The 14,139-nt window shown below is 44.9% G+C and overlaps 1 protein-coding gene across 1 annotated transcript in view; it reads left to right on the top strand.

The window, feature by feature from the left end:
- The window catches only part of CDYL (chromodomain Y like), a 143,222-nt gene that overhangs the window by 116,882 nt on the left and 12,201 nt on the right, over positions 1–14,139 (top strand). The window contains exons 4-5 of the mRNA XM_083188003.1: positions 12,506–12,678; positions 13,556–13,766. Of these exons, the coding sequence (XP_083044129.1) occupies positions 12,506–12,678; positions 13,556–13,766 (384 nt within the window). The remainder of the gene's footprint in view (positions 1–12,505; positions 12,679–13,555; positions 13,767–14,139) is intronic.

The following is a 14,139-nucleotide window of genomic DNA, read 5'->3' as shown; positions in this document are numbered from 1 at the left end:
ACGTCTGTGGTGAGTACAGGTTACAATTTTATGTGAAAAGCGCTTCTTATGCCAGTTTAAATATACTGGAAGCGCCAGCTCTGTGTAAAAGGGGCGGGGCTTCGCTCAGAGCGGGACCAGGCTCTGCTGGGCGCGCCCTGTCTCTGCTTCCTGCTTTTTCACTCATCCAGAGGTCGCCATTACAGCTCCTCAGCGGCGTGGTGGATTTGATCCTTTGCAGCAGCGGCAGAGACAGCAAGTTATAAGAGCGCAGCAGTGTTGCTTAGCTGTGTTATTTACACTGTGTATGACATATCACTGTGTGTTTTGTGCGTTACCAGCTCACTCAAATCCGTGAGTTAAGGTTTAGGGTGTACTGGTCTCCTCATATTGCTCTGAGTCTACCCCACTGGCTAGTTAACCACTTGTACACACACCATAGTCTCTAATACAGAGGTGTATTACACTTATACTGTGTAGAGTTTACAGTACATCAGGTGTGGGTGTTGTGTGTGCGTGTGTGCGCTGCTGGGGGTGTCCTGTTGCTTCATCATGGTGAAAAAGTTAACATGCATGGTGTGCAGCACAAAGTTTATTCCAGCTTCACAGTCACAGGTTACCTGTAAGACGTGTATGCTGCCACAGCCCAGTGGTGTAACCACTCAGGTCAGTGGGGTGCCCCCACAACTTGTGGATGGGTCACAGGCTGATAGTCAAGAGCCTTCCTGGGTCAGCAGCATAAAAACGCTGATGGACTCTGTTGCTTCCCAGCTCTCTGCAAATACACAGCAGACGCAGAGGGTGCAAAGGGAATTACCCATGTTGTCTGCCAGGGTTGATATTCTCACCCCTCCCCCTGCTCAGCCTCCAAACTACTACTATTAGTACTACTGCAATGGCCCCTGACTCTGAGATGGGGCAAATGAACAGGATACTGTTCAGGAGCAGTCTTTAGTTCATGGTTCTGAGGCTTTAATTAAGGCCATTAGGGAAATGTTAGAGCTTCCTATGGAAGAACCCTTTGAGGGAGATTCCTTTTTCAGGACCCAGAGAAAACAGCCGGTGTATTTCCCAGAACAGGCTGAATTAGAAAGTATTTTTAAAGGTGCTTGGCAGAACCCTGAAAAGAGGTTCCAGCTTTCAAAGAGGTTCACAAATGCGTATCCCTTTGATCCTGTTGGTAGGAAGAAGTGGGAGGAACCGCCAGCGGTGGATTCCTCTGTTTCCCTACTTTCAAAGAAAGTGCTATTACCAGTTCCTGGGGTGTCTACCCTCCAGGATGGTGCAGATAGGAGACTTTAAGCAACACTTAAGTCTATGTTCACGGCCAGTGGGGCTTCACAACGCCCGGTATTGGCCAGTTGCTTGATGGCTAAGGCCATTTATACTTGGTCCACGCAGATCCAAGAGGGTTTGTTGGGGGACATGTCCGTGGCTCAGATAGGTGAAAACCTGCGTCACATTCAGGACACGACACGGGTGCTTTGTGAGGCACAGAAGGAATTGGGCGCTATAAACGCGCAGATTTCTGCAATGGCCGTGTCGGCTAGGCGGACTCTGTGGTTGCGCCAGTGGGTGGCTGATGTGGATTCCAAGAAGAGTGTGGAAAGCATACCTTTCACAGGGGAGAGGCTCTTTGGTAGTGAGCTGGACGACTAGATTTCTAAGGCTTCTGCACGTTCTTCCCATCAGCACCCACTCCGGCAAAACGCCCTTTCACTGGTCCCTCCCAGCAGTCCTTTCGTGGGTCCAAGTTCCGCCCTAAGGCCAGAGGCGCCTCTAATGCTAGCAGAGCCACTAGAGGGAAATTCAGGAAGCCAAACCCCTCAGGTCATCAGGACCGTTCCACCGCCCCTGCCGCTTCCAAGCCGGCAGTATGACGGGGTGCACCCACCACGAGATGGGGACCCGGCTGTTACACTTCAGCAAGGTGTGGGACGCCTCGTGCCTAGATTCCTGGGCCAGGAGTCTTATTTCGCTAGGTTACAGGTTGGAGTTTGCCAGGCCCCCTCCTCGACGCTACTTCAAGTCGGCCCTCCCAGCCTCAGTGGAGGATCAGCTGCTCCTTCAGGGAGCAATTCACAAGCTCCTCCTGTCCAAAGTAATCCTACCTGTACCAAGACAGGTGCAAGGCCAGGGTTACTATTCAAACCTGTTCCTTGTCCCCAAACCGGACGGTTAAGTAAGGCCCATTTTGAATCTGAAGTCGCTGAACCCCTTTCTGCAGGTGTTCAAATTCAAAATGGAGTCGCTCAGGTCGGTGATTGCCTCCCTGGAAAAAGGGGAATTTCTGGCCTCTGTAGACGTCAAGGACGCCTATTTACACGTCCCAATTTTGCCTCCCCATCAAGTCTTTCTAAGATTTGCGGTGCGAAACAGCCATTACCAGTTTCAGGCGCTACCCTTCGGGCTGTCAACTGCCCCGCGCGTCTTAACCAAGCTCATGGCAGAAATGATGGTGCTTCTCAGGCTCCAGCTGGTGAATGTCATACCCTACCTGGACGATCTGCTGATCAAGGCAGGATCGGAGGAGGCCCTGAGAAGTGCGTTAAATCTGACTATGCAGGTGTTGAGAGACCACGGGTGGATTTTAAACATACCAAAATCCTCGTTGCTCCCGAGCCGGAGAATGGGGTTCCTGGGTATGGCTCTGGACACGATGGAGCAGAAGGTGTTCCTGCTGGCCGAAAAGGCGTCAGCTTTACAGGAATTGGTAAGAGAGGTCCTATCAAACCCTTGGGTCTCGGTGCACCTCTGCCTGAGGCTCTTGGGCAAGATGGTTGCTTCATTCGAAGCCATCCAGTATGCCAGGTTCCACTCCAGGACTTTTCAGCTGGATATCCTCACGAAATGGTCAAATGGTCAGGATCCCCCTGGCAAATGCACAGGAGGATTTGCCTGTCTGCGCAGACCAAACTCTCCCTGAAGTGGTGGCTAGATTCGCCAAATCTATTGGCGGGTCGCTGCTTCCAGATACAGGACTGGCTTCTGATTACCACAGATGCCAGTCTCAGAGGCTGGGGAGCCGTGATACAGGGAGTCCGCCTGCAGGGCCGTTGGTCTCCGATGGAATCCATGCTGCATATAAACAACCTCGAACTGAGGGCTGTTCACTATGCCCTATTACAGGCGGAGCCTATGCTGCAGGGCAGGGCGGTACAAGTCCAGTCGGACAATGCAACTATGGTTGCCTACATCAACCGCCAAGGAGGGACAAGGAGCATGCCCTCTATGAGGGAAACCACCAGGATATTCTCCTGGGCGGAACGCCATGTAAAAGTCCTGTCGGCCAAATTTATACTAGGAGTCGACAACTGGGAGGCGGATTTCCTCAGTCGTCACGATCTCCACCCCGGGGAGTGGGGACTTCACCCTCAGGTGTTCCAGGACCTGGTAGATCTTTGGGGGCTCCCTCAGATCGACCTTATGGCCTCACGGTTGAACTACAAGCTGGACAGGTACTGTGCCCGGACCAGGGATCCAGGGGCAACAGCAGTAGATGCCCTGACTTGGACGTGGGATTTTCAGCTGGTGTATCTGTTCCCACCGCTCCCGTTGCTGGCACGGGTGCTAAAGAGGATTTGATACCAGAGAGTAGAAGCCATTCTAGTGGCTCCAGACTGGCCTCGAAGGGCCTGGTACGGGGACATTCAGACCATGCAGGTAGAAGACCCGTGGCGTCTTCCTCTAAGAAAAGATCTTCTCCAGGCACCGTTTGTCTTTCAGGACTTACCGCAGCTGCGTTTAACAGCCTGGAGGTTGAGCGGCAGATATTGGGCCTCAAGGGACTACATCCCTCTGTAATTACAACCATCACGCGTGCCAGGAAACCAGTCACGGCTTCTCACTACCATGTGATATGGAAGAAGTACATAGCCTGGTGTGAGAAAAATGCTTTGCCACCAGCAGTATTTCGTCTTAACAATCTGTTAAGATTCCTTCAAGCCGGTTTGGACTTGGGCCTCCGGTTGGGGTCCTTGAAGGTACAGATCTCGGCTCTGTCAGTATTTTTTCAGAAGAAACTGGCGCTAATGCCGGAGGTCCACACCTTCCTGCAAGGGGTGCTGAGGATTCAGCCTCCCTTTGTACCACCCACCGCGCCTTGGGACTTGGATGTGGTCCTCACCTTCCTTAAGTCCTCTTGGTTCGTTCCTTTGGAACAATCGGAGTTGAAACATCTTACTTGGAAGACTGTTGTCCTGCTGGCCTTAGCCTCAGCCAGGCGGGTGTCTGAGCTTGGGGCATTGTCTTTTAAAAGCCCTTACCTGGTATTCCACGAGGATCGGGCAGAGCTCAGGACCAGGCTGCAGTTTCTGCCAAAGGTTGTGTCCGCATTCCATCTGAACCAGCCTATTGTAGTTCCTTCCAGCGCGGTACATCCTGATATCCCTCTCTCTTTGGATGTGGTACATACCCTCAAGGCGTATGTTAAACGTACGGCTAGAATCCGGAAGTCTGATAGTTTGTTTGTATTGTATGATGCGCAAAAGAATGGCTCTCCTGCATCTACAAGGACCATAGCCCGGTGGATTTGATGCACGATACAACAGTCCTATGCATCGGCTGGGTTGTCCCTTCCTCCAGCGTTGAAGGCCCATTCCACAAGATCTGTTGGGACTTCTTGGGCGGCTGCCCGAGGGGTTTCGGCTCTGCAGCTGTGCAGGGCCGCAACTTGGTCAGGGAGTAACACGTTTGTCAAGTTTTACAGATTTGACACTCTGGCCAGGGAGGATTCCCAGTTCGGACAAGCGGTTCTACAGCAGACTCCGCACGTTCTGGTAGTTTTGGGACCTCCCCATATTATAACCCAGTATTCCATTGGACGGTAGAGAAAATAGGATTTTGGGTACCTACCGGTAAATCCTTTTCTCGTAGTCCATATGGGATACTGGGAGCCCGCCTCTGGGGCTTTCTGCTGTAACGACACTGTTACTAACACGGTTAGGGCTTGTTGCCTTGTTGTCATATATTGACCTTCTTCAAGGATTATGGTGAACTCAGAAGTTGTTATGATTCACCTCTTTGTTATTTTATGTTTATTATTTTGGTTTGGGTGTGCTGTGAGAATCTCACCACGTTATTGTTCACATACCTCCTCACATAGCTCTCCTTCGGCACAGTTTTTCATTAACTGACTAGTGTAGGGAGATAGAGGGGAGGAGCCAGTGCACCCACACTGAAAGCTTTAATGTGCCTGTCTCTCCTGCAGAGGATCTCTATCCCCATAGTATAACCCAGTATCCCATATGGACTACGAGAAAAGGATTTACAGGTAGGTACCCAAAATCCTATTTTTAGGAATAACCAGACTTGCTCTAGAGGTGTGAGAAAAAAAAAGAGATTGTGGGGGAAATTTACTAAAGGAAATTTGTAAAAAATAGGTGTATTTGTATCCAGAAATACACTTATTTTTGACATTTACTATCCCGAAAATATGGCAATTCGTATTCGTATTGATAGCAGATCAATACACGTACGAATTGCCGTATTTTCGGGATAGTAAATGTCAAAAATAAGTGTATTTCTGGATACAAATACACCTATTTTTTACAAATTTCCTTTAGTAAATTTCCCCCTGTGTGTTTTATATATAAATCACTGAGTCCAATTTTCTGTCCTATAAATGAATAGCAAAACCCACCACCGCGTGTTTTTTAATTGAATTCCTCTAATAGAGCTAAAAAATATCATCATCTTTGATTTGTAAACACTGCTGTGTCAAACACATTGAATATAAGAGAAAACAGTGCAAACATAAATTTTTAGACATATAAGGTACACAAAATATAAATGCAGACATAAAGCACAGGGAAGAGAGGGCCCTACTTATAAGAGCTTACATTCCATTTTGAAGAGGATGTGCAGTAACTGAAACTAGAAAAGTGAATATGGTTTACAGTGATGACTTGGACAGTGCTGTCATTAGTGTAGGTTGTATATATCTTAGTACAGGAAGCACCAATAAAGAGTTTTCAGGACCAGATATAATACAGGTTGAGTATCCCGTATCCAAATATCCCTTATCCGAATTATTCCGAAAACCATACATTCCAGAAAGTGGGAATTTTTTTTTTTTTTTTGGCTAAAAACTCACTAGGGACATTTGTAACAGCACTACTGAGGACATGATATGTAACTGGCACTATATATGTACAAGAAAATTATTGCTTGGCATTCAAATTCAATATCTGAGATAGTACACAAATTTTGTTTCATGTTTTAAAACCTTGTTTTTTGAACAAATAAAATATATTTGTGTGCATTTCATGTGTTTGATGTGTTTATACAGCATAAATGCAAGATACTTCAAAATACATAATTGAAATATTAAAATATTCCAAAATACGGAATAATCCGTTATCCAAAATTCTCCTGGTCCCGAGCATTTTGTATACGGGATACTCAACCTGTACCATATAACCAATAATATATCTGTATTCTATGCAAATTGTGAATGCTCTTTAACACTAGAGATATAGTTTATATTTGTACTAAAGTAACTTTGTATAATTATCATAGTTACAGAAAGTATACAAGATACAAAACATAGACATTTAATACAATGGAAATAATTGACAGTTTAGAAAACAACTAGACTATTGCTCATTTTACTGGTAGTATTAAGCCTTGGAGAGCAAGATTGTGGAATAGTTTCCCAAAGAAACCAATCGGCATCTGTAATGTAAAAGTTTACTGGATATATTGCTCCACTTTATCTATCTAATGCTTGACACTTCTCCTTAATAACTTTGCATTCAGATTAAAGTCACGGCATGCAGTCATAATTTTAAACATGTGACTTGTACTAGACAAATCAATGCTTTATTAGATTATTGAATTATTGTTCACTTTACAATCTGCTTATTGTTCACTTTACAATCTGCCTTTTAGGCAGTAGTGTCATTCACCTTAATTTTTCGACAAATGATCTATCGCTTGAGTTTTATATCTTTAGAACAGCCTCGATATATGTATTAGCTCATATATAATTATATAGAACCCTGTAATTATAGCAATAGGAAGAAACATTTGGTGACTGAACGTAAGGGCATGGGACTGCCACTCTGTTATTTACTTTCTAACTTTTTATTTTCCTTTTTCTTTGTTTTCTGTATTTTTCAGACAATTGGGTAGGTAAACTGGCTATTCTGATATATTTAAAGGGGCAATGCTTTTACTAGCAAGACTAGTTTAGTAAAATGATTACCCTTTTAAAAATTGGATATATTGTAACCAAGATCAAAAGAAATTGGTTTTAGAACTCAGTTTGGTAAATAATTTAAATGAGAAATGCAAAACCTTTTAGATGGAAACAAATCTATTTTGTAGTTTATTAAAAAATATATATTTTAACTAAAATTATTATTTTTTAAATATTTCTACAGAATAATATTTAAGGGGATATTCTATTATCCCCAAAGACTGAGTCCCTTAGCCCCGATACTCACTGATATCTGGCTTAATCCCTAAAAAGTAGCTGCCGGGACCCATGAAAACATATGGGATCGGGGATTTATCCCTGATCCCATGTGTTTTCTGATCCCAAAAATGGCTGCTAATTGGATACCACCTAAATTACCATTGGTCATTAAGTGTGATATCCTGATGTTTTTATTGGCGAAACTGAAACTCTGCTAATTGGACAGTTCCCATAGCCTGCTTTTCTTGGTTCTAGTTTTCACTAACGTCCTATGGGATACTGGGATCGTCTCAAGACATTGGGTATTAGAGGGTATCCGCAGGAGACAGGCACATCTATAACTTTGAACTGGGTGTACTGGCTCCTCCCCTTCTGATTCCCCGCCCATGAACCAGTTTAGAAAAATGTGCCCTCAGGAGAGGATGCACACTGCTGGAGCTCCAGAGAGTTTGTCGTCCTTATTATTTTGGGTTTGCTGTGTTGGACTTCCTGCTTCGAGGTAAGTCAGGAAAAGAGTTAATTTGCAGGCCTCTTAAGGTACCGAGCTGTCCCTGCTGCAGGACCACTGTCCTGTGAGGGTTGTTGTCATCGCGGGCATTGCGCTGCAGCGTTACACACCACCAGCATGCCACACACTCCTGACTCAGTCCGAAGAAGTCAGTGGTGAGTACATAACGGGGTCCCCACAGTGGGGTACCCCGGTGCATTGAGCAGCAAGATGGCGGCGGTCGTGGCGTCCCTAGCAGGGACCGCGCAGGCCCCCGTCACAGACTGGATGCTAGGGGCTAGCCACTGGACCACCAGGGCAGTTCCCCATAAAAACGCTGTTCCCTACAGCAAGCGCCAGTATAACTATTAGTATAAGTCCAGCGACATTACAGAGGAGAGGGCTGGGCTTTCTCAGAGCGGGACCAGAGAGCTCTGTGGGCGTCAACACTGCTTCCTGCTTCTCCCTGCTGAGCCATTACTGCCTGTCAGATGCTCTCCAGCGGTGAGGCATTGGAGAGGGAAATCTGCCTAGACACTTCACACTGATTTATATCTAGATTTCACTGCGATATTCTGTGTGTTTGTGGGAAGGTTACAATCTCCAGCATGGTGAGAAAAATAATGTGTCATATGCAGCACAAAGTTTATGCCTGGGTCCACCTCACAAATAACTTGTGAATGACGATGAGGAGCCATTACAGGACTCCCAGTCATCCCTGCGTGGCCCAGAACCTCTTATTATGGCAATAAGAGAGGTGTTCGATCTCCTCCTGGCGGAATCAGAAGAGGGGGACCCATTTTTTGTTTCACAGCGAAAACAAAACATTGTCTTTCCTGAACAGGCTGATTTAGATGACACATTTAAGGAAGCCTGGAAATAGCCAGAACAGCGTTTTCAGCTGTCTAAAAGGTTCAAATCCACCTTTTCCGTTTGACCCAGGCAGTAGGAAAGTGTGGGAGGAGCCACCGGTTGTTGATGCTTCAGTGTCCAGGTTATCCAAAAGGTGGTACTCCCTATCCTGGGGTCTGCCTCACTTAAGGATAGTTCAGATAAAAAGCTGGATACCACCCTGAAAGCCAAATACACAGCAAGTGGTGCGTCTCAGAGGCCAGTCCTCGCCAGCTGCTGGATGGCAAAGTCTATCCATACCTGGCCTTCACAAATCCAGGAGGGCTTGTTGGCAGACATGTCAGTGGCACAGGTCACTGAGAGATTGCACCATATCCAAGACACTGCAAAGGTGCTTTCTGCTGTTAAAAAAGAGCTGGGGGCCATTAACTCCCACACCTCTGCCATGGCAGTGTTGGGTCGTAGGGTCCTGTGGTTACACCAGTGGGTAGCAGATGCTGACTCCAAGCGTAGTGTAGAAAATCTTCCCTTTTAAAGGGGAGAAGCTGTTCGGCAGTGAATTAGATGACCTCATTTCCAAAGCAACAACAGGAAAATCCACATTTCTGCCGACAACGTCCACGCAGACCAGGCGTCCATTCTCTGGGCAGTCATATCAACCATTTCAGTCCTTTTGGCCTTCCAGGCCCAAGCAGCAGGCAAGAGGAGCTTCCTCTGCTGCCAGAGGTGGCAGGGGCAAGTTCAGAAAGGCAGTAGCCCCTTTGTCCCAGGACCGTACTCCTGGGACAGCCAACCCAAAACCCTCTGCATGACTCAGGGGTCCCTCCCGAGTCTCTGGTGAAGTGGGGGGCTGGTTGGCGCGGGGCTGGTTGGCGCATTTCGGCCACGTGTGGGATGCCTCTCACCTGGATTCCTGGGTGAGGGATCTTATTTGCAATGGCTACAGGCTGGAGTTTGCAGGACCTCCCCCACACAGGTTCTTCTGTTCAGGCTTACCAGCAGTTGCGGAGGAACAGGTAATCTTACGTTCGGCCAAGAAGGGCGTGGTACATGGATCTTCAGGCCCTGTTGCTGGAGGAACCATGGTGTCTGCCTCTCAGAAGCGATCGGCTCACTCAAGGCCCCTGCGTCTACCAGGACTTAGGGCGGCTTCGTTTAATGGCCTGGAGGTTGAGCAGCAGATTCTAGCTCGTAAAGGTCTTCACACATCCGTCATATCCACAATTACTCAGGCCAGGAAGCCGGTAACAGCGGCCCATTACCACCATACTATATTTGGAGAAAATATGTAGGGTGGTGTGAGGAAAAAGGATTTCCACCAGTAGAATTTAACCTAGATAAGTTTCTTAGATTCATGGGTACTTGTTTAGTTTCCGGCGGCAGCTCTACACTACGTTTTCAACGTAGCCTAAGCTACGTTGTCAGCGTAGCCGCCGCCGTGAAGCTACACTGGGAGCAGGGTGGTGGGTGCTTTGTTTTATACTTACCATCCTCCGGTCGGCGATTTCCCCCCCCATCCGACGGTCACTCCCCGGCGTCAGCTTTCGCTCCCCCTCCTCCGGCAGTCACTCCCCGGCACCAGTAATGTACGTAATTCAGCGTATTGCCACTGGGGGAGCATCACATAGTTTCCCTTCTCCCCCAGCGGCACTATGCTAATTGCATACTTTGTCCGCTGCCAGTGCCGGTGGAGGGTGACTGAACGGTGGCGCCCGGGGAGTGACTGCCGGAGGAGGGGGACTGAATGCTGCCCATCGGTGGACTTGATGGACGCGGTGGCTGGACCGGAGGAGGGCAAGTATAAAGCACAACACACACTTCCCCCACTATCCACGTCATTTCACCACGATCCACATCATACACCCAGTATCCACGTCTACGTGGAGTTGATATTATAAAGTGTAGCGAGCCACCGAGCCCGAAGCATGGCGAGGGGATGCGGATACGCGTCCCCTCGCGGGGCTCGCTACGCTTCGGGCTCGTAGAGTCTCTGAGTTAGGGGCTCTATCTTGTATGAGTCCCTACTTGATTTTTCAAGAGGACAAAGCACAGTTCCTCCCTAAGGTGATCTCCTCATTTCATCTGAACCAACCTCTTGTGGTTCCTTCTAGTTCAAATTCTCTGGATATTCCAGAGTCCTTGGACGTGGTTCGTGCTCTTCGTGTCTACGTTCAGAGAACGGCGAGAGTTCGCAAGATGGAATACCTCTTTGTGCTCTACAATGCACAGAAGAAGGAACGTCCGGCATCAAAGCAGTCCATTGCACGTTGGATCCGTGCAGTGGTGCAGCAGGCTTGTGTGGTAGCGGGCTTGCCTACTCCTTCAGGATTGAAGGCACATTCCACTAGTGGGCGCATCCGGGGCGGTTGCTCGGGGTGTTTCTGCCTTACAGCTCTGTAGAGCTGCAACTTGGTCGGGTCAGCATACTTTTGTAAAATTTTACAAATTTGACACCCTGGCCAAAGAGGATACCCAGTTTGGGCGGGCTGTACTGCAGCAGTCTCCGCACGTTCCCGCCCCTTCTGGAAGCTTTGGGACATCCCCAATGTCTTGAGACGATCCCAGTATCCCATAGGACGTTAGTGAAAATAGGAATTTAATACCTACCAGTAATTTCTTTTTCACTTAGTCCTTATGTGCGGGGTCTCGCTGCAGATTCTTACTCTGTTAAAGTTCCACCTTGTTTGATGGCTTCGCTGTTGAATTCAGTTTATTTTTTGGTTGTATGCGAGTTTGCTGGTATAAATCTCACCACATCTTTCACACATGTATTTACATAGTGACCTATATCATTCCTCTCATATGTTCATCCTCCTTCGGGCACAGTTTTACCTTAACTGGTTCGTGGGCGGGGAATCAGAGGGGAGGAGTCAGTACACCCAGTTCAAAGTTATAGATGTGCCTGTCTCCTGCGGATACCCTCTAATGCTCAATGTCTTGAGACGATCCCAGTATCCCATAAGGACTACGTGAAAAGGAATTACTGGTAGGTATTAAATTCCTATTTTTATTAAGATGGGTAAAGAAAGACTGAACAGTTATGAAGCAAATTTAATTTGTGCCGAGATTCATAATCTCACCAATTGATCACTAGTGTTTATTCTGATTCTCAACTTTGTACAAAAGTGCATTATAAAGTGAAACAGAAAATCATGATTGATGCCTCTCCATATGGCATTGGCCTGGGTCATGCTAATTATGCTATTTGTTTATTAATGATGATGAAAATTTGCTTAATAATGGCAGTGGGGAACAAAGGCAACAGTTGAAAAACTCAATGCTGCAGCCATAAATCAGTGTAAATATATAACCAGAAATTACAAACCTAAAAAATATTTTTTTTGTTGACTGTCCCATATTAAAAGGGTCATGCTGCTGTTGTATTCAGTTACTGTAGCTTGGCATACTTTTGACATTTGTTGTATATATTTTGTATCAGAAGTTATATCCTATTCATGATTGCCATATTTTGATCAGAAAAGCGGAAGAGCTAAAAAGCTTGGTTTATTTCATAAGTGTTATATTTGGTCTTTTTGATACCAAATTTCATTTATCTAGCATTTTCAATGCAATATTTTTTTCCTCTATAGTAACATTTGTTATTTTATTCTTTAAAAAAAAAAAAAAACCTAATGTGTGTAATTATAGGTTTACTCCTTTAAGTGGCAAAACTGTTTTAAAGAAAATTTGAAATTTGTTCTTATTGTTTCAGTAGGATATTTCTGTTCCTGTAAATAGAACATTCTCTCCTTTTTTAATGTTTTTAGGTAATGAGGGAAGTACAGACTGCACTAAGTACTGCAGCTGCAGATGACAGCAAGCTTGTTCTGTTCAGTGCAGTTGGGAGTGTGTTTTGCTGTGGTCTTGATTTTATTTATTTTATAAGACGTTTGACGGATGATCGAAAAAAGGAGAGTACCAAAATGGCTGATGCAATTAGGTATGTACGTTTTTTTTTTCCCCTCTTGCATTCCTCATCACTAGGAGTGAACAATGGTTGAAACAACAATCCAGCATTTGTTTTATTTTAATGTCAAATTAAGCTCCTCATCTGATAATGATTCATAGTGGGGAAAAAGGTCTTCTTGAGTTAATACAAGGAGATGGGAGGGTGTACAATAAAACAGAGTTCAGAGGGCCATTTCAATCATCTCTGCTCACTACATCGTATTCCAAGCTGACATAAGTCACCATGGTAGTCATAGCACAGGAAAATCTGAAAATGGGTCAATCATATAATTGCAGTCAAAAGAGAGAAAACATATATAAGTTACAGGCATAGTTTTGCTGTCCATGTAGACTTTGTTTTGATCTGGACAGTATGTGGTGGATTGTTTTCCTTCAACAGTAATATTGTCTGGCAGCACACTAAATTAAATATTACATTTTATGGACAATATATAAGGAATATGGGTGACCATAGTTCTGATTTCTTGTCCATTTTTATGAAAAAACAACATTTTAAGAAATTGCATTGCTTTAATTGCATGAACTTTTAAGCAGTTGGTTGTAAAATTGGGAAAACTATGTTTTAATTTAAGAAAAGGCATATGCAGTCTGTAAGATTTTTATAATATTTTTTCCAGTTGTTTTGACTATTACGTTTTTCTTTAGCTCAATGTCCACATTCTCTCAAAACCGGAATTATAGAATTAAACTTTCTATGAATAAATTATTTTAAACACAGATTTGCTATTTGATGTTTCTTACAACACTCTAGCCATTACATCACTCTTTCAATAGTGGTTATTATTTCATTGTATTATTATTATTATTATTATTATTATTATTATTATTTGTCTGTATTTACTCTATAGGATGTTTGTGAATACTTTTATTCAGTTTAAGAAACCAATTATCGTAGCCGTAAATGGACCTGCTATTGGACTTGGAGCATCCATATTGCCTCTTTGTGATGTTATCTGGGCAAATGAGAAAGCTTGGTTTCAAACACCTTACACTACTTTTGGACAAAGCCCGGATGGCTGTTCATCTTTGTTGTTTCCTAAAATAATGGGTCTTGCATCGGTAAGTTAAGTTTGGGCCCTTTGCGAGCTTTAAAGAAATAGGAATTTTATATCCCAAAAGCAGTCTCCGCATGTAGCACACTTTTCATGTGCATAGATATGACAAAAAATAAATGAATTACCACTTTTTTTCAAAATATATTTTATTGAACCTCCAATGTCATGTATAAGAGAAATCATACATTGAACAATAAAAGTGATACATATGAGGCACAAACAAGTTTTCAAACATTTTCCGACATCTCACATTATAGGCATTATTTGAAGAAATACATTGCATTTCTCCTAAAGAATCAGAAAAGTAAACCAGGTGTACGCTAAGATATTCTTTATCCCAGTAATTTTACATCCACTATCGACAGTGGGATATGTAT

The sequence above is a fragment of the Crinia signifera genome, chromosome 5 (assembly GCF_055691185.1).
Source record: "Crinia signifera chromosome 5, ASM5569118v1, whole genome shotgun sequence".
Lineage (NCBI taxonomy): Eukaryota > Metazoa > Chordata > Amphibia > Anura > Myobatrachidae > Crinia > Crinia signifera.
This window is presented reverse-complemented; position numbering and strand designations above follow the sequence as displayed.